We start from the raw sequence: 18605 nt of genomic DNA on the forward strand, positions 1-18605 counted from the left end.
CTTGTTTGCAATAACAAGTACTTTTGTCGTCATTTATTTTATACAGTAACTGTGTGTAAGCCTGACAAATGAAAAATAATTTCACACAGGTCTACAAACTATATTCAGCGTTCCATCTGTCCTGTTTGTGGGGTTGACCATTTATTTCCTTTAGTGGAAAAAGTTATGTTAGCCATCTTTCTTAGTGCAGGGTTGTGGTTTGGAATTGAACATCACATTTGCAGCATGTTTTGAAACACTAAAATGTTGCAGAGGAACCTTGGCAGTTGTAGGGGAGGGGAAAGAGGCATAATGGAGACAAATCTTGACAAAGATGAGCACCTGTCTGTTTTTTTTTTTTCATTTGTCCAGCCAGGGGGACAGCAGGTACACAGGGAAAGAAAGGGAAAATGGTGAGAGCATGAGTGCTGTTGGTGTCCTGTCCTGTTGGTGTTCCTGGGGTGCTAATACACTACTAGAGACACTCTGCATACTAGAAGCTTATCACCACATCTTTACATGCAGTGAGACTTGCTGAAACTGACCACAGAAACAGATATATAGTTAAGCAAAGATGTTTTGACAGAGCAACTTGGGGTAAACTGCATGACTGTGACAATTTATATTTCGCAAAGACGATAACATGGGATGATACCAGTCCAATGTAGCTGGAGATGGAAAAGACCTTTAGAAGCTGAAAATACAGCAGCTGCTACACCAAGGATATTAAACTTCTTTTCTGCTTTTAATTTAAAAAACACTTTCAGTACAACATCCCGTGACCCAGTATTGGATAAAGTGGTTAGAAATTGAATAAGAATAAGAACAAGAATAAGAATAAGAATAAGAATAAGAATAAGAATAAGAATAAGAATAAGAATAAGAATAAGAATAAGAATAAGAATAAGAATAAGAATTATTTTATATAGTGCTTAAAAGTGGCTTCTCTAAGTGCTTTACCAAAAAAGCACACAAGGAGAGGATATGGCAGAATTAAAATAAATTACAACAAGTGTTCGGAATGCAGTGGGAATGTAAAGGGACAGACACAGAACCAACTAAATAAAAGCACTTTCAAAGAAGAGGGGTTTGAGTCTTGATTTGAAAGTGCTCAAGGAAGGTGACCGTCTGATATCCTTAGGGATAGAGTTCCAGAGCTGTAGACAGAATTTAGACAGGCTGGAGGGACAGACAGGAAACCAGATTTAGATGAACAAGAGTTGTGAGGTCAGGGTTGAGAAGATAGTAAGTTAGACAGGTAAATAAAGTATCTGTAAAGGATTAAATAATCTTACTGAGGTATCCTTTAAACAAGTCATTTCACATTATTGTTCTATCTTGTAAAAACCTTGGTTTCAGGAAGTCTTTAAAGAATTCTGAATGGATTTCATTATTGTAAATTGATTTTGACTGTTACTGCAATTGTTAAGACATTACAATTGTATTTGAAGCTTATTTTATGTTTTCATTTCTTTAGCAAAATTCAGAACATTTTTTTTCTGGTGTCCTGGTTTTCTTCATTCAGCAGTTTGTCACTCCTGTACAGGAGATCCAGTTTCCAGCCACAGAATAGATCTGCATTCCAAGCATTGTGCAGACTCACCACTGGCAAACAAGATCTGTAACAGGCTGTTAAAGCCCTTTCTCAAAACCAAGGCGTAGCCTAAAAAGCGTTTGCCAAACAGGATCACATGTGGGAGCACTGTGTCTTTGACGCCCTAGCATCCACATTGCAGTTGGGAAATGCTGCTAGGTTGGTTTTCGAAATAAAAAGCACACTTCAGTAAAACTCCTTGACTTCAGTGATCTGATGCTAATTTTTAACTAGACTGGATCTTGAGATGGAGGGATGTAGTATTTCAGAAACAGACCTGTAACATAAGTTTCATAGCATTTTGTCCCTTTATTAGTATTTCTGCATTGCTGCAAATTTTAAAAAGTGAAGCCCTACAGTTTTTTTCATCACAATTATCATCTCAGGGATGTTTTTATGTCAGAGTCTGGTTTTACTTAAGAAATTTACATCTGCTCATCATATGGCATTAAGAAAGATAGGTTTGGGAGTTTAAAATGGAAATACTATATTAAATACGATTAATGGGCTTTAATTCTGGTTTAGTGTCTGAGTAATGCGTGAATTAATTCTGGTTTGTGTGGCAGGTGATTGTTTGGATAGCCCTTTAAAAATGTTTTTTTTTTTAAATGAATTTCAATATTTTGTTGAAAGGATGCCCTATTCAGTTATACAGGTCAAGTGTGTACACTTGCGTTTCTACAGTTCTCCGCAGCAGGGTCTTGCTTGTGACTTCAATGAACATATCCATCCATTTTCTAACTGCTTCTTCCAATTCAGGGTCACGGGGGAGTTGGAGCCTGTCTTAGCAAGCAACAGGCACAAGGCTGGGTCACCTTGGATGGGACACCAGTCCATTGCAGGGCACACACACTCACACCTGGTCCAGTTTTCTCAGAAGCCAATTAAACTACCAGTATGTTTTTGGACTGTGGGGGGAAACGTGAGCACCCGCAGGGTGATCATACAATCTCCACGCAAATTGGACACGGAATTGGACACGGCCCCACCTCTGCGAGGCAGCAATGCTAACCGCTGTGCCGCTGTGCTGTCCTTCCATCAACGTGAAAACCATTATTAATTCAAATTAATCTGAGAAATGTCTGGGTATATTTTTTGTAAGACTGTTAAAAATAAAGACAACAGTAAAAGAAACAAAATATATGACTCCCCTCACCAAAAAATGGCTGTGGGTTTCTACAGGTTAATACCCCTTATGATGTGAACAGAACATTTAATCTTATATACTTTCCGAAGGACGTTCTAAGGCAGAATGTTTCATTCCTTCCTTCCCAAATAAAATAAAATAAAATAAAATAATCACCCTCGGACAGCGAGTCTGCTCTGCCAATGCTTATGGATCTGCCGATGCGCATTTGTGCACCAACTCATTAGCGGTTCCTTATAAGGTATAGTTGTGTTTGTAAGGGTGTTGAGATTAAGGTCTCCAAAAGGTGTCCAAAAATTAACGACATAAACAGAAAGGGGTTTAATAAAAAATGCACAAATTTGCTAAGTGTCTATGAATACGTGTTAAGCACACAACTCGGCTCCTCCGCCCCTCTCACGGAGAGGAAGGACAAGGTAGGTGGGGACGAGCGAGCCGGCGAAAACGCGCTTTCGCTTCAGTTTCTCGTCTAAGACTGACGGTGAACTGAAAGAAGGAAGCGGTTCGGAAACCTTATCTGGTAAAAAAAATATTCATAGAAGTCTTCAAATGAGTGGAAAGTAAGTAAGGTTTCTGAAAATAATAACTTTACCAGGCACTTTATCAGGACTGAGTCCGAATATTGTTTTAACACATTTGTGTCTCGGTAGGAAGGAGCCTGTTACCGTAACTCCTAGGTACGGTACTATAAAAATACTAAGCTTTATATTTGTCTTTACTCCAGGAGCAGTAATGCAAATGTTGAATGACCCGGTGCGTTTTGCTGCATGAGTGCTCATTTTGACAGGGTGAGTTGAGAATAGTAAGGAACAATATTACGACAAGGAAGGGGGAGGAAGGCTTCTTCCTGTTATTACACCTGTAACTTGACTGTACTTCGATACCTGGAACAAAACGTGGTTCAAGGGTCGTTTTCACTCATCGCCAGGCCAGTTAGTTTTATAGTCTACATAGGGTCTGTGCTAAAAAAAAAACCTTCTAAATTGTAAAGTTGTCGGGTTGATTTGTGTATCAATGCCTTTCCCTCCTTAGTTATTCTTGAGTAACGAGTGAGAGTCCTCACGTCTGCAGTAGGTATCTCAGTCCGGAGGGATTTTAGATACCTGAACACTAACACAGACTCCAACAAACTCTTCTTCAACTGAAGAAACCCTTACAGAATATTTCCGTACGTATTAACTCGGGAAGTTGGTTGTAATAAGAGACTTTTTATCAAGTTGAAAACGCGGCGAATAGAACTCCTGTGAATGTTAACGTGTTCAAGTGGACTAACTTGTTTTCATATGATGTCACTTGTGACTCACCTCGGTCCATGCCGTACTTTATGCACTTAAATTATTTCTGCTTAAATATTTTGCAGTAAGACACGTCTTTCTTGCACGGTCTTGTATTACAACAGGCTGCTCATGTAAAACAAGTTAGAGGTTATGTGGATTTGTGGATATTTTTATCCCAGGGGGACATTATAAAGAACACTTTGAAGATGATTTTGTTGTCATTGTTTCTGAATTAAGCAGCCTTGCAATGCTGTTTTGAGTGAATTTCTATTGTGTTGCCTGTTACTTTCTCAGATAGAGGATCTTACAGCACACTCAAGCAGGATGTGCTTCACACAGCTCTTCTCTGGACTGATTCCAGAGAAGTAATGTGAAGAGCAGGATTATGCACAATATAGTAAAGGAGTTCTTAAAAGTGCATAGAAGAATTTCACAAGCTGTCCTTTGATATATTCTGTGCATTTAACTATATTTTAAAACATTCCATTTGCCTTTCTTATTGCTTCTCCACATTGTCTGGATGATGTAAATGAACTGGTAACATAAACACCAAGGTGTTTTTCGTAAGTAGCGTCTTCGGACTCAGTGTTTCCCGACTTGTATTTACAATTTGTTTTTACTACCTGCATTTAGCACTCTTTACTTGGCTGCATTAAACAGCAGCTGCCAGATGATTGCCACTTAAGGTTTCTACCTAGAAGAGGCGAGACTGTTCACTTACAGTCCTCTTTCTCAGATTGTATTCAGATTGTATTGGAAAGACTGTAATGAAAATGTTACCCGTCAGGGGGGTGGTTATTTACAAGACTAGTGAACAATAATACTCTGTCTGAAACTCAGAATGGAAGTGTCCAGCATATCTCCAATCAAGGATTTCAAGTGTGTTATTAAAGTAGTGCCTAAGTTTTAGAAATAATTCACACATTATTAAGAAGCTAGGGTATGGGCTTCAACCAAACTGCAGCATAGCTTGTTCCACACTCTCACTATCTTTTGAGTTAAAAGATGTCTTTCTTTCTGTTTTCCTTCTAATACAGAATTTCCTCCTTTCCTTGTGATGCTGTGGATGTAAAGATACTTAACCCCAGAACATCGGCTCTCCCTTAGGTGGTTAGAACCAGGCATGGCTCTGCGAGAGTCTCCTTTCTCCAACCAGTTTGTTGCCGGCCTACACAGCGTCGCCTGGTGGCTCATTTTCCCTTGCTTTTGGTTCCTGGACAGGCTGATTGCTGTCTCTATCTCCACCACCTTCGAGAAGAGATTGCGCTATGAGCAGGAGTGCTACCTCAACCCTTTGCGGGTCTTTTTCGGGGCCATCCTCTTCCTCTGTCTCTTTCTGATCACGGCTCCCATCGCCCTGCTGGGATTTGTCCTCTGGGTCCCCCTGCAGGCGGCCCGTAGGCCGTTCTCCTACCACCGCCAGCGGGTCACCACCCGCGAGGATCAGGTGGATGGGGACTGGGCGTTGGGAAGGTCTGGGTGCAGCTTTGGATTCGTCACCGCCAACCTCTGTCTGCTGCCGGACAGCTTGGCCCGGTTTAACAACCTCAGCCAGACACAAGTGAGGTCCAGGCTGATTGGCCAGCTGATCATTCAAGGTGTGACCAGGCCTGCGGATTTGCCTAGCAGGACCACGCAGGAAAACACACACTGCCTCCTCACCCCCACCCATCCCTCCTATGGCGCCACAGAATCTCAGCCCCCCAGCAGTCCCCTAAACGCCGAGAAACGAACAGCAGTGAGGGATACCAATGTCAACACCAAAGACGTCATTATAGATGTGAGGGAGGATACCGATCCCACTTCTGCAGGTTCGTTAGTCATGCACGAAGACTCCAGTCAGAGCTGTCCCAGTGGCGGCAGGACCTCTCAGAAGTCAAAGGGACTTGACGACATCCCCTGGGAAGTTTCTGCCCTCTTTCCCATCAACGTAGACTTTGTCCTGCTTGAGGAAGTTTTTGACAGGAGAGCAGCCTGGAGGCTGAAGGACATCCTGAGCCCTTTCTTTGGCCATGTGCTCTATGACGTTGGGCTCTATGGGTTCCAGGGCTGTTCTTCCTTTAAGTTCTTCAACAGCGGCATCTTTTTCGCAAGTCGCTACCCCATCCTGGAAGCCTCGTTCCACTGCTTCTCCAATGGGAGAGGAGAGGATAGTCTGGCATCTAAGGGAGTGCTGTCCGTAAAGGTGATGTCCTTACCTCTGATCAAGAACCAGTGGTAGTATGGGGAACATGACAGTTCCAAGTTGTGCTAAAAAAATACAGTATGTCATCATTTGTCTTGGGTCTTGTTTTACCTTACTCCAAATTGGCCATGCTCCTTATTGCTTCCTGAATCCCAGTTTTGAATAATTTAGAAACAAACAAATGCTTTAGCACATTACTTTAGCTATAACTAAACTCTGGCCTCATTCTCTTTATATGGAGTATATAGATGCAATAAAAGAGCTTTAAGTAAATAAAAGTTTTTTAAGTGGGATGAATGAAAATCGAGAGATCCGAAACCAGATGTGCTTTAAGAATTAATGTGCTGTTATACTGTCTTTAAAGGTGTTGGTTGGCCAGACTCAAAGACTGAAGAATGCTGTGGGATTTTTTAACTGCACACATTTACATGCTCCTGAAGGTAGTGGTAGTGATTATTATAATTAATATATCAATATTATTTTAAAATATTCATAATAAACCGCTTATCAGAAGCTTTTATCCAAAGTGGCCATCAGGTTCTAGGTTGGTATTCTAGAGCCCATTAGTCAATGAGCGGCTTGAGAAATTGACAGAAGTTAAATTACATTATAGAAAAATAAAAAAGTAGTGGTAAACTGTTATACCTCATGAGAGACACACAGTAAAATTTTTAAATTTGTTATGTGCACGTCATGATTTATTTATCTGTGGGCAGATGTCTCCTGTTTTATCATTTGTTCACCTGTTGTGTTGAAGGACAGGGAGCTTCCCTAATCCTCTGGGAGAGGGATTGTAGATGCAGGCAGCCCTTGCAATACGTGAGCAAAAACACTTGCAAAAAAACAGAAGTGGGAACCTAGACTTGTGGTGTCTCACCTCAATGAGTCGCTTGCTTTAAACACGCATGCTTTGGCCTAAAAAAAAAATGAGAGAAAAGAGGTGGAGGCCTGAAAGACGAACATCATAGTATGAACTTGGATGTGTTCTGTGTATGCTTCGCTTTGAAGCTTGACAGCAGGTTCCGCAGCGAAATATTTATTTTTCCAAAATGTGTCTAATCTACCAAAATGTACAAGTGCTTTTCAGCCTGAATCAAATAATGAAAAAAAGAATGAAAACTGCTCATTATGGATTAATGCGACTTGATACACATACAAATAAGAAAATAGAAAAGGTTACAAATGAGAGGTGGGCATTCAGCCTATGTAGCCTGTTTAGTAGTGTGAGGATCTCATCCAGCCATTTCTTGAAAGTAGCTAGGGAATCATTTCAACAACTTGGCTGGACAGCTTTTGGAACATGTGTGTAGTACAATGCACTGATCCAGGTCCTCCTGTTCTCCCATCTAGATGATGGACCAATCCGCTATGAACAGCTGGATATGCTTAGCAAGTGGATCAGCGAGTTCCAGGCCCAGACGAAGAAGGAGGATGAGATTGTGGTGTTTGATGTCTTGTGTGGGGACTTCAACTTTGACAACTGCTCCCCTAGTGAGTTCTGGCTAGGACATGGCTCTGAAGCATAATTTCACTTCGGATGAGACGTAAAACCGAGGTCCTGACTCTCTGTGGTCATTAAAAATCCCAGGGTGTTTCTCGAAAAGAGTAGGGGTGTAACCCCAGCGTCCTGGCCAAATTTCCCATTGGCCTTTACTGATCATGGCCTCCTAATAATCCCCATCTCTGAATTGGCTTCAGTAACTGTTCTCCTCCCCACTGATAGCTGATGTGTGGTGAGTGTACTGGCACACTCCGACTGTCATTGCATCCAGGGGGGCTGCACATTGGTGGTGGTGGAGGGGAGTCCCCATTACCTGTAAAGCTCTTTGAGTGGAGTGTCCAGAAAAGCGCTATATAATGTGTAAGGAATTATTATTATTTGCTGATGCACCTGGCATGAGGAGAAAGGGGCCTCCACACTCTGCGTGGTGCCAAGCACATCATGATAAAGCTGAACGTCTTGGATCTATCTCAACCACTGATTGCCTTGTACCTTTCCACTGTCTGTGCTGGCTGAGGTGAAGACTGAAGCACAACACTGCCCTCTGCTGGCACTAGTGTAACATTCATTGCTTTTAATGGTTTCTCACTTCTAATAGGCCTCTACTCTGACCTGGACTCGAGCTCCAGTCCAGCAGGTTTAGTATGGCACCACTAAATTGCCAATTTCTAAAGAGGTGAAATGATTTGACTGTGATCCAATAATCAGGGGGAGTTGTTAAATACAGGAGCCCACTCTAAATACTCTTCAAGTCCTCAAGATGACCAGAGCTGTCTTAATTGAACAAATCACTTGCTGGATTCCTCAATAGCTACCAGGTGATGCCAACCTTTAGAGCACAAATACATTGGTAAAACCAGCTGGATTGGAGCTCTCTGGCAATAGGTTTAGAGTTCCCTGCTTTCTGTTCCACTTTGCTTCTAAGTACATTAAACATTACGTCTTTTATTGTGTCTGTAGGTGCTTTAGACCCCAAGCTTCAAGGACCAGGATCTGGGAACCCTGGTCAGTTCTGGCCTTAAGCAATACTGCACCCTTCTGAAAACTATCTGAAACATGTCAAATTTAAGTGACAAACAGATATTAATGAATGTGATAGTAACAGTCCTTTTTTTATCTCAGTCGACGCACTGGAGCAGAAGCACAGCCTGTTTGACAGCTATAAAGACCCATGCCGAGCTGGTCCTGGGAAAGAGAAACCCTGGGTCATAGGTCAGTGGCTCTTCAGCAGATTTAAGAACATAACAATGGCCCTCCAGCCTATTTGAGTGTTAATAGCTAATTAATACAAGGATCTCATCCAGCCATTTCTTGAAGGAAGCCAGGGTATCGACTTCAACAACATGGTGGGCAGCTTGTTCCACACTCCCACTACGCTTTGTGTAAAGAATTGTGTATTCAATACTCCCATCACTCTTTGATTGCTGTACCTGCTACTGTATCTCCTGCAGTGAATTATAAATGGTGTTTGGGGGAAAATGGGTGAAACACATTCACCCATTTTCCTGCCCTGTGGACCTCTTTAATATGAATGGGATAATGGCTTATAATGGATAATGAATGCTAAAAGATATTATTTTGAAATATTAAGGGTGAAGAAATGGATGAGGGAATCATTAAAGTATCCATTGCATTTATCGCTTTGTGTCTTTGAAATACTGTAACAAGTACTTATGTTTTTAAAACAATAGAATGCTCATCAAAACAAAATGCACCTTAAATAAACTGTGTTGTCTGGCTACTGGAGCAATAGTAATTATGCCTGCATGAATGTTTTGACAGGTACTCTCCTTGAACAGCCCACACTGTATGATGACGCGGTGTCGACTCCAGAAAGGATGAAGATGTAAGTAGAGACGTGGATTGAAAACTGTAAAAAACAAAAAAGGACTCGCATTGCATTCTGCTTTAATTCTTTTCAGAAGTTAAGTCCGTGTTGTACTGGCAAAAGATACAGTCAATTCACACACATCTGTGCAAAGTTACCTTCAAAAATGAAAACCGCAATCAGCCAGCATTAATGAATGTACAGTTCACATGTGCAGCTGCTAGAACACTCGGGTGGATCAGACAGCTATGGGATAGGATCCTTTTTCCGTTTCCCAGGTATTCTTCTACGTTTTCGGAATTGAAAGACAAAATGAGTAAATGATTTTTATACAATTTATTCTTGTCAGTGTTGGTCTATAAAAATATTTGCAGGAGCAAGAATATTTCCTTTGTGCATCTCAACAGAAGTAGCTAACAGTAGCTTCAATTTTAACCCCTCACTGAAAAAGTTGAAGGATCAGGGAGCTGGCTCGCCCTCTGCAGATTGTTGAAATAGGAGCTGAAGGACATCAGCCTTACAGCTGCACTTACTACAGCTGCTTATCGTTAACTGCAGTACAGTTAAACGCATACTTTTAGCCGCTTTCGTGCATGGCTACTTTTGAGCCCGTAATTTCAAGATGTTGGCGCTGTGGCTTTCAGAGATGGCATAATGACTTGGCATAAGAACTTTTTTAAAGAACCTTTTTCTTTCTCTCGGCGCTGGGCGGATCCGTCAGGTCTGTGGAGAGCGAGGAGGTCCGGAAGAGGTTCATCGCCCCGCCAGTAGCCCCGAAAGGCTGTGTGCTGGAATACCCGGAGCCGGGGGCCCCCTGGGTGGGCAGGCGCATTGACTACGTCCTGTACAGAGAGGCCACTGTCTCCAGGCACTTGCGGACCGTACGTCCCGCCCTGTGTTCGACAGCCAGCTTCGCGTAAAACTAGCAGTGTTCTGACTTACCCCTTCGTCATGAAATCCTTCTGCAGCTGCAGACGACAGTATTGTCGCCTCTGTCTTGACAGGGTGCACCCGCCTAGTGTCCTTGCTGCTCCTCACTGGCATGAATCAGTGTTCCACCACCTTTACAATGACGTTAATATTTAGATTGATATTAGATTAATATGAGATTAAAAATTAATTTTCCAAACGCGGTGTGCCAATGTTTCTGCGGTCAGTCGGCACACCTGGCTCGTTCGCTTGCTAGGAGCTGATCTGAGGGTAGGAGTCTCAGGCTGTAAAGGCTCCTTTTGCTAAAGAGAAAAATAAATCTTTGGCTAAACCAGAAACAGCAAGATAGTGTCTTATTTAATTTATGAGCTTATTCTTCAACAAAGTTTAATTCTAATTATATGTAAAAAAACATTATGGGTTTCAAGAAAAATCTGACAGTAGTAAACTAAAATATAGGGAAAAAAAGTGGTTAAGTAAGAATGTGGAGTATGTTTGCATTTTAAGAATTTGTTTCTTTTGATAGGAAGTTGAGAAAATCACCTTTGTCACCCAGTTCGCCGGGCTGACTGATCATATTCCAGTGGGCATGAGACTGCGCGTTTCTGTGGACACTGAAGAACCAGATGTCTGAGGAGAACTGAAGACAGAATCGGAGCTGGCAGTAGAGACTGCAGACTGTAGAGACTGGCCACCTGGACTGCGTGCTCCTTTTAAATAAATTCTGTATATATTAGCTGTAAATCAGGCAGCACACTTGCTACCGTGTTTTTATAAATGCATTTTTGGTGGGCTTTCTTATTTTAATAAAAATGTCTTTTTATTTACTTCATGTTTTGAAAGACAATTACTTTATACCACTTCAGACATGCACTCATTATAATCCTGGGTGATACCACTTTAGTGAGAGTGTGTCACGCCTTCATCCCACCACATTCTCACACGGAAGCGCACTCGGGTTAATCACACTCCAGCCCTGAGCACTTCTGCTAAACGACACCGCTCCTGCCAATCAGCCAACCACGACACTCCATCAATCAACCCCCCCCCTACTTTCTCCTTGTAATTTTCCTTTGACCATGTCTACTGTCTTGCTCTTTTTGGATTGGAAGCTTTCTTGTCGACCTTCACCTTACAAACCTCGGAACTTGACTCGGACCTCGCCTCTTGCCTTGCCCTCCTACTCTCTGAATCTTTTCCCTCATCTCTAGACCCCCTAAGGTACCGCATAGGGTTCATCTTTCTGTTTGCTCAGTGGGTCAGTTGTGACAGAGTGCATGTTTTCTGACATAAGACCTTTTTTTAATGAATGTTCTTGTTTAGTAAGACACTGTGTCCGTTAAGGAGCGGAAGTGCTTGATGTCCTTGGTTAAAATTTCTTTCTTTTCATCAAGTCCAGGAGGATTGAATACACCATGCTGGGGAGGAGTAAGTTCATTTTCAGTTTGTGTAAGAGACAATTCCATACTCGACATCTTTGTGCCTTTTAAACTTTCTTGTGCTCTCAGCATCTTGTGAGCTGGTTCCACACTGGAACAAGAATTGCTTGGGGGGGTCATTGTGCTCTTTTTGGGATGGCCGTATTTATATAGGCCAAAGTGAATTTGTGTGTGGTGTCATGAATCAATAAGGATGCTTACTGTTGACAACATGCTTGCAATATTTCTCTTCCATCAGGTCTGTGGTTTACCAACAGCACTACTGTGAGAGGCTCTTGTTCACTGACAAGGGAGCAGCAGACTTGGAATCCAAGAACTTGGAAATAAAATTCCAAATGGTGAACAAACTGCTTTAATTTGGCTCTGCTTCTATGGTTGTTACCCATTTGCCAATAAAATTGCTGAAGCATTTTAAAGATCAAATAATCTATAGGACAAGACTTATTCCTATACCTTCATTTATCATGCTGTTAATTGGAAATGATTTAAAACATTGAGCTATAAAAGTGGCTGGGAGGAACAAATGGAAACAATGGGTCTTTGTGATAAAACAGTGCTTGTTAAAATGATTGTGTCCTCCAGGAAGCTACTATTGCTTATTTATTCTGCAGTTTCAAATCGCACTTCTGCATCAAATGTGGTTTAAATATTTTTAATAATTGAAAGGCTTAAACAGGGTCTTAAACAACCATTACAAATTTAATCATGGTTCCCTTGGCCAAATTGTTTCCAGTGTTAAATGTATTTATGTATCCCCAAGGATGTACAAATACGAATAGGGACATTACCTTCATAGTATGTTCTTGTTTAATGCCTGGAGGTGACTAATGAGTCTGACCTAAAAAAAAAAATCTGATTTTGACAAATGTAAAGGTACATAAGGTATCTAATAGTTATTTCTGTATTCAATGTTTATATTAGTTACTACTATTTTTACTGTTGGAGAGGCACAAAACCTGTGCTAGCATTGAGGTGGTGTATTTTTTTTTGAATTTCTATGAATACTTGTATTTGCATTGCACAAGAGCTTTAAAGAACAGCCTTTCCCAACATGTAAGCAATGGATCTAGTATTGTTACTATATACTACAATATATTGTACAATGGTTCTAGTATTGCTACATACTGGTGGTAGATTTCAGGAGGAAAAAGGTCAAACCTACTCCTGTCTACATCCATGGGAGTGGCGTGGAGATGGTGGACTCGTACAAGTACCTGGGAGTGCACATCGACGATAGACTGGAATGGTCTAAGAACATCGAGGCCATCTATAAGAACGGACAGAGCCGACTTTACTTCTTGAGGAGGCTCAGGTCCTTCAATGTGTGTAGTAAGATGCTACACATGTTTTATCAGTCGGTGGTAGCGAGTGCCATTTTCTACGCAGTGGTGTGCTGGGGCTCTGGGATTAGAGCAGTAGATTCCAAAAGGCTGAACAAGCTCATCAGGAGAGCGAGCTCTGTCATTGGGTCTGACCTGGACCCCTTGGAGGTAGTGGCTGAGAGGAGAATGATGTCCAAACTGGAGGCCATCATGGACAACTTCTCCCATCCCCTCTATGACAGGCTTGCAGGAATGAAGAGCACGTTCAGCAATAGACTGATTCACCCACGGTGCGACAGGGAGCGCTACAGGAGGTCATTCTTGCCGTCTGCCATAAGACTGTACAACGCATCCACCTTGCGTCTTGGCAGAGGCAACAGCGACAGTGACCTGTTTCTGGACTAAACGCATATATACATATACTGCTACATCTGTTCTCTTTCTTTTTCTTTTTCTTTTTCTTTTTCCAGTTTACAACCACTTTTGTGCAATATATGCCAGGGACCTGTGCAATACATTTATATTTATATTTATATCTATGGTTACATCTATATTTATATTCATACGTGTGATACGATTTTCTGTGTACTGTTCTGTTCTAGTTTCCTCTTGTGTGTCCGGACTGTGAGTAACTCTTGTATTGTATTGTATGTATTGTACTATTAGTATATAATTCGTTACACTGTGGCTGTGTTGTGTGTGTTAAGCTGCTGTTGCACTGCAATTTCCCTCACGGGATCAATAAAGTATCTATCTATCTATCTATCTATCTATCTACATAAAAATCCCCTACCATCACTCCTGAGGGTAACTCCCTCTCCTACCCTCTTACTCAAGTGAGAGCCTGCTGAGGTGACTTTACACATACAATAGACCTCAACCTCTACAGCATGTAAAAGAGGAGACCCCTATCTCCTTGACCCGCTTCCCCCATCTGTTCATATATGGTGCTGTGATCCTTTTTAGTGGCACTGTATCATGGCAGGTTTCAAGACCGGGCTGTTTGACACTGCATCTGGGAGAACAATGGACTCCCACCTCCGCCCTCCATTGTGACACAGGGTGTGTTTGCTTTAATGGAACCCTGCAGATTTCAAGAGCAAGTCTTGGTTACTATGACAATCAGACATGTTACTTGGAACATGTTTACTATGACAATCTGAATGTTAGAAATCTGTTTACATGGTGCATGTGACCTGGAAGCAGGGAAAAAACAGGTATTTCTTCTCTGAATGGCAAATTGGTTTGTAAAGATTATTTTATGAACACAAAGAATCCAAGTCTTCAGAGTATCTTGAATTAAAATTTTCTGTTTCTTTTTGGTTCACAATATTCTGCATAATTCACTTTGCTCCAGGTTCCTATAATATTTGATGACAATTATGGATGCAGAGCCATCAGTGATGTAAAATCAAGGAAGAGCTGAGGACTTCAATCGAATTTAATTGCAAGTATTCTACTCTTTTTTTTTGTTTTTGTTTTTTTGTATGTGTACTGTTATATATAATTGCTATGTGAGGTTATGTTGTGGCTCTGCCTTATGTGTAGTAACAATCCAACTTGCAGTATTTATCCTATTTTAGATGCCACCATGCCAACAGGCATTTTCAGCACGTGGGATTACAAAATCTTCAAAGCGGAGCAAGCTCTCAATAGCAAGCTGAAAAAGAACTCCTATCACCCTTTCGTTCTGAAGAGGCACAACGGTAAGAGTGGTCTCTGCTCCCTTTTTCTTTCCCTCGGCGCCCTTTCAGTTTCCTGCTCATTTCCTCTGTCTTGGCCTCTGCCGGCAGTGCTGGTGATGGAGTACCTGCACGAGGACCTGTGGAAGGGCGTGCTGCTGCTGGTCGCCTCCGTCGTCGGCAACGCGCTCTACCTCAGCCGAGACGTCAAGGTGAGGATCCTTACGAAGGCCACTCCTGTGCGGTGACCTGGCACGTGCTAGAAGGGCTTCTGTGGAGTGGTTACCGCTGGTGAGAGGTTTTAGCTAGACCTGTGAAGCCCATGGCGTCGGCGCACTTCAAGCTTGACCGAGGACGTCTGTATAAGAAGGGGACAAACGCCATTGCACAACACGAAAACTCGCGCACAGGTGTGGTTGTAAAAGAACACGGCGATATTGGTAGCTTGAGGCTTGTAGGGACCCATGACGGGGATGCCCACTTTCACTTTCGGAGCTTTTTCAAGCTGCCAATCAATCTAGAATTCTTATCTTTTAGCAATCCTTAACATTGTGCATCGCTCGGTGCTGATATATTGTTATATGTGGAAAGTGTCTGTCCTTCATCCCGTCTGCTGATTATTTTTACTGATGTCCATGCTCTATCGGGGTGTAAAGGTAATGGGTTCACGTCTTCATTACTGCTATTCAACTGCACTGGAGACAGCTGGACTCGCTGCACAAATACTGGAATTAAAAAATTACTCCTCTTTAACTGTCCCTGTGGTAAGCAAATTTAACAGTATTCACTAGATGAAAGCTTGTAGAGAATTGGGGAAAACCTTCATAATCATGAGGCATGGTTCCCTCATTTCTATCCAAACACCCTAATGAAGACTAAGAGGAATGTGTTGGATTTCAGTGCTTAAATGCTTCCTTTTATTTTTTTTTGTGCACATCAAAAGTGTCTTGATGTGGTCAAGTGTTAAAAATGTGTTTCTCTTCTTCTCCAACTATTCTACTCAAGCATATGCTTTGGTATTGATTTTCAGCAGCAGGAAATGATCTGGCTGGCTGGTCTGACCAGCTGGAGTCCTCTGCCCCCCTCCTCTGGTTCCACTGGGCTATTCACATGCCTGGATCCATGGTGCCGGGGAAGGTGGGGAGGACTGCATTTCTGATCCAATCCTTACTGTATGGTACTTCAAGAGCAGCTGTCTGATGTGATTTCAGTCCCTTGGTTTAATGTTGCTTTGTTACTTGGAAATTAAAATAAAAATCACAAAGATGAATAAAACCATGGGAAAATGTCTGTTGCAGGACTTTCACCAGTACGCCGGCTACCTGGTGTTCTGCCTGTGCCTGGCACTGTGGCTCATTGCCTCCAGCTCCTTCAGGAGGAAGCTGGTGGTCGACCACACCGCGGGCGTCTACAGGTTCTACATCCACGGGCGCCTCCGGCACCAGGGCCCTCTGCACCAGATCTACATCCGCATGAGGGCGCAGAAAAGCGGTCAGCACCCCGGCTGTGGACACGGCTCGGTCCACTTCAAACCCTTCCAGACTGCGAGACGACAAGATGGGTCGAATGAAGGAATGTAGTTCATGTAATGAGGAGCTCAAGTGTGAAGGACAGCGAGCCAGTCTGTGGACTGATCTTAAAGACCCACTCTCACGCATCAGTGAATTTATCTACATGCATCCAACTCACACAAAAAGTGACTTCTGCCAACTTTTATAACAGCCAGCAATGAAGGGATATGCAGGGTGGGGATGGGGCATACCCTCAAATGTCTGTCTCCTCTAAAAAAATTAACCCTCCCCATCTTAACAAGGTGACAGTGGTCCAGGTGTCTGTGAAGTCTGCCTCTTCCAGCACACTGGTCCTCTGTCATTTTTTTCTAGTTTTAAACAATGCTACAATCTCAATCTGTTCCTTGCTCCAGTTACATAGTAGCCAGCATGTCCTGTGCCCATCCAGTACAGAACCTGCACAGGCAAAATTGATTTTTACATGCATCAGCCAACACGTCTACACAACCGTGTCCGTTTTCTCATTTCAAGGCCAAGGTCGTCTCCTGTACAAGCTCATCCTCCACGGCTACAAAATAGAAGAACAACAGCTGAGTGGATTTTGTGAAAAATATGAGGTAATTGTCAATGTTCAAAACAGTGCTGCTTTTCTGTACATTTTAGAATATTGAAACAAGGTTACAGAATATTGTACTTCCTACTGCCTATGTTGCTTTACAAAATAGCAGTGAATCATAGTCTTTGAAATAGCCAGAACATCCCTGTGCTGCCCTGCCGTGTGCTTTATGCTTGCTGGGATACTCTCCAGCTCCCCTGCGACTCTGAATTCGAAGAAGCGGTCAGAAAATGGATGGATGGATCAGTATCCTTTTACAGTCTGATATCATTTGGAAAAGAAACCTCTGCTTTTAAGGGGTTTCAAATGAATTATGTTCCGTTTCACCATCATAATGCTGGCTTAGAAGTATAGCTGCTGCATTGATGCATTTCCCCAGTCACATGCACCTGAAATGTGAAAGGGAGACAAGTGGACCTAGTTTGATAATTAGCCCAGAATGCAAATGAGAAATTTGAGTACTGATTGCTCAATAGATCAGTGCTATATTCACAGCCAGGCCTGGTTGAGCAGTCCACCAGGTCTCAGAAGTAAACAAGCTAGAAGCCCACTTGGGCAATAGTGTCCTTATGGGAACTAGTCTTCTTCTTGGTCTTCTCAGGTGGTGGAGATACTAGGGAGAAGAATGGCCTCAAAGCTCAATATCAACTACTTTGACTACCAGGACGTTTCAACACGTCATCTTGTCAACCAGTGGCCCAAGCGTCACACCATCGCGGAGGAGAAGGCAGCACCAGTGTAGAGAGCAAGTAACAACTGCAATTTAGGGCTGTCCGTGGAACAATTCTTCTACAATTTCTGCTCATTTTTAAGCACAGGAATCCATCTGACTGAACTCAGTTTTCTCAACATTTAAAAAAACAATTTAAAACACTTATCACTGAATTTATAAATACAATCAGATGACAAAATAGCAGTAAACTGGGCATAGAAAGACTTCTCAAAAGCAAAGTGATTTTACACCTAAAAAACGCAAAACAGAAACTAATGGAATGTAGCATTTACAACCGAAAAAACTCAAAAAAAAATATGGCACAAATCATTAGCTTAACTTAATCATTGCACTGGAGTTCACAAACTCTAATGTAAGAAAACATAAAAATACAAAGTAAAAAGCACATGAATGGATGGGGGCCACTCAAGAAGAAGTATATCAGAAAACCGATTGGTCAGTTTTTTTTTTTTTACTTTTGGACATTGATTTCTTGTAAAAGATAAAAAAAATGAATTCCAAACACTTTTTTTAACTTTTGTTTTTTGGAACTCTTCGGACGGGTTTCCTTCTATAATGATGAATTTAATCACAGACCAGTGTTGCAATTTAATAAGAAAAATGATCATTCGAAGAGCTTGCAATTCACTGATGCAGCGCGATGCAAATGTCCCAAGACGTCTTTTACCTCCTTCACCCCTTCCATTCAATGGTTGAGTATTGGGTGGCTGTGTCAGCATGCATAGGCTGCAAATGAACAAGTAAAGGTTTATTCCATACCAAAAAGAAAAATGTTTCGGCTGTGGAGCTGTCTTAATTGTGTGAAGGCTCCACAGCCAAAACACGGTCTCTTTTCTTTTCAACATGGACATCAATTTCCCT

General features: G+C 42.0%; 2 protein-coding genes across 5 annotated transcripts; both read left to right on the forward strand.

The window, feature by feature from the left end:
- The first annotated feature begins 3128 nt into the window (after positions 1–3128).
- smpd5 (sphingomyelin phosphodiesterase 5) lies at positions 3129–11268 on the forward strand. Of its 4 annotated transcripts, XM_088601117.1 has the most exons (10): positions 3135–3280; positions 3445–3508; positions 5035–6182; positions 6547–6622; positions 7533–7673; positions 8644–8688; positions 8806–8895; positions 9466–9529; positions 10233–10392; positions 10968–11268. In XM_088601117.1, the coding sequence occupies exons 3-10, from the start codon at positions 5121–5123 to the stop codon at positions 11073–11075; spliced, it is 1746 nt and encodes a 581-aa protein (XP_088457243.1). In that variant the 5' UTR covers positions 3135–3280; positions 3445–3508; positions 5035–5120; the 3' UTR covers positions 11076–11268. The 4 variants fall into 4 exon arrangements, with proteins under 4 accessions (XP_088457244.1, XP_088457243.1, XP_088457246.1 ...); XM_088601118.1 differs by lacking the exon at positions 3445–3508 and having other exon boundaries at positions 3129–3280; XM_088601120.1 differs by lacking the exon at positions 8644–8688 and having other exon boundaries at positions 3136–3280.
- Positions 11269–14760: 3492 nt separating this feature from the next.
- On the forward strand, positions 14761–18246 carry LOC148651164 (cation channel sperm-associated auxiliary subunit theta-like). The gene is made up of 5 exons (XM_088601127.1): positions 14761–14908; positions 14996–15096; positions 16183–16375; positions 16927–17012; positions 17613–18246. Exons 1-5 carry the CDS (start codon positions 14794–14796, stop codon positions 17751–17753), a joined length of 636 nt encoding a protein of 211 aa, XP_088457253.1. The 5' UTR covers positions 14761–14793; the 3' UTR covers positions 17754–18246.
- The last annotated feature ends 359 nt before the right edge of the window (positions 18247–18605 follow it).

Source organism: Lepisosteus platostomus, chromosome 12 (genome assembly GCF_059453375.1).
Source record: "Lepisosteus platostomus isolate fLepPlt1 chromosome 12, fLepPlt1.hap1, whole genome shotgun sequence".
Taxonomy (NCBI): domain Eukaryota; kingdom Metazoa; phylum Chordata; class Actinopteri; order Semionotiformes; family Lepisosteidae; genus Lepisosteus; species Lepisosteus platostomus.

Coding starts and splice junctions, on each gene's coding strand:
- LOC148651164 (XM_088601127.1), top strand. CDS start 14,794: ATGCCAACAGGCATTTTCAGCACGTGGGATTACAAAATCTTCAAAGCG. Junction 15,097..16,182: donor ACCTCAGCCGAGACGTCAAG/GTGAGGATCCTT, acceptor TGTCTGTTGCAG/GACTTTCACCAGTACGCCGG. Junction 17,013..17,612: donor GATTTTGTGAAAAATATGAG/GTAATTGTCAAT, acceptor TGGTCTTCTCAG/GTGGTGGAGATACTAGGGAG.
- smpd5 (XM_088601118.1), top strand. CDS start 5,121: ATGGCTCTGCGAGAGTCTCCTTTCTCCAACCAGTTTGTTGCCGGCCTA. Junction 7,674..8,643: donor CTTTGACAACTGCTCCCCTA/GTGAGTTCTGGC, acceptor TTGTGTCTGTAG/GTGCTTTAGACCCCAAGCTT. Junction 8,896..9,465: donor AGAGAAACCCTGGGTCATAG/GTCAGTGGCTCT, acceptor ATGTTTTGACAG/GTACTCTCCTTGAACAGCCC.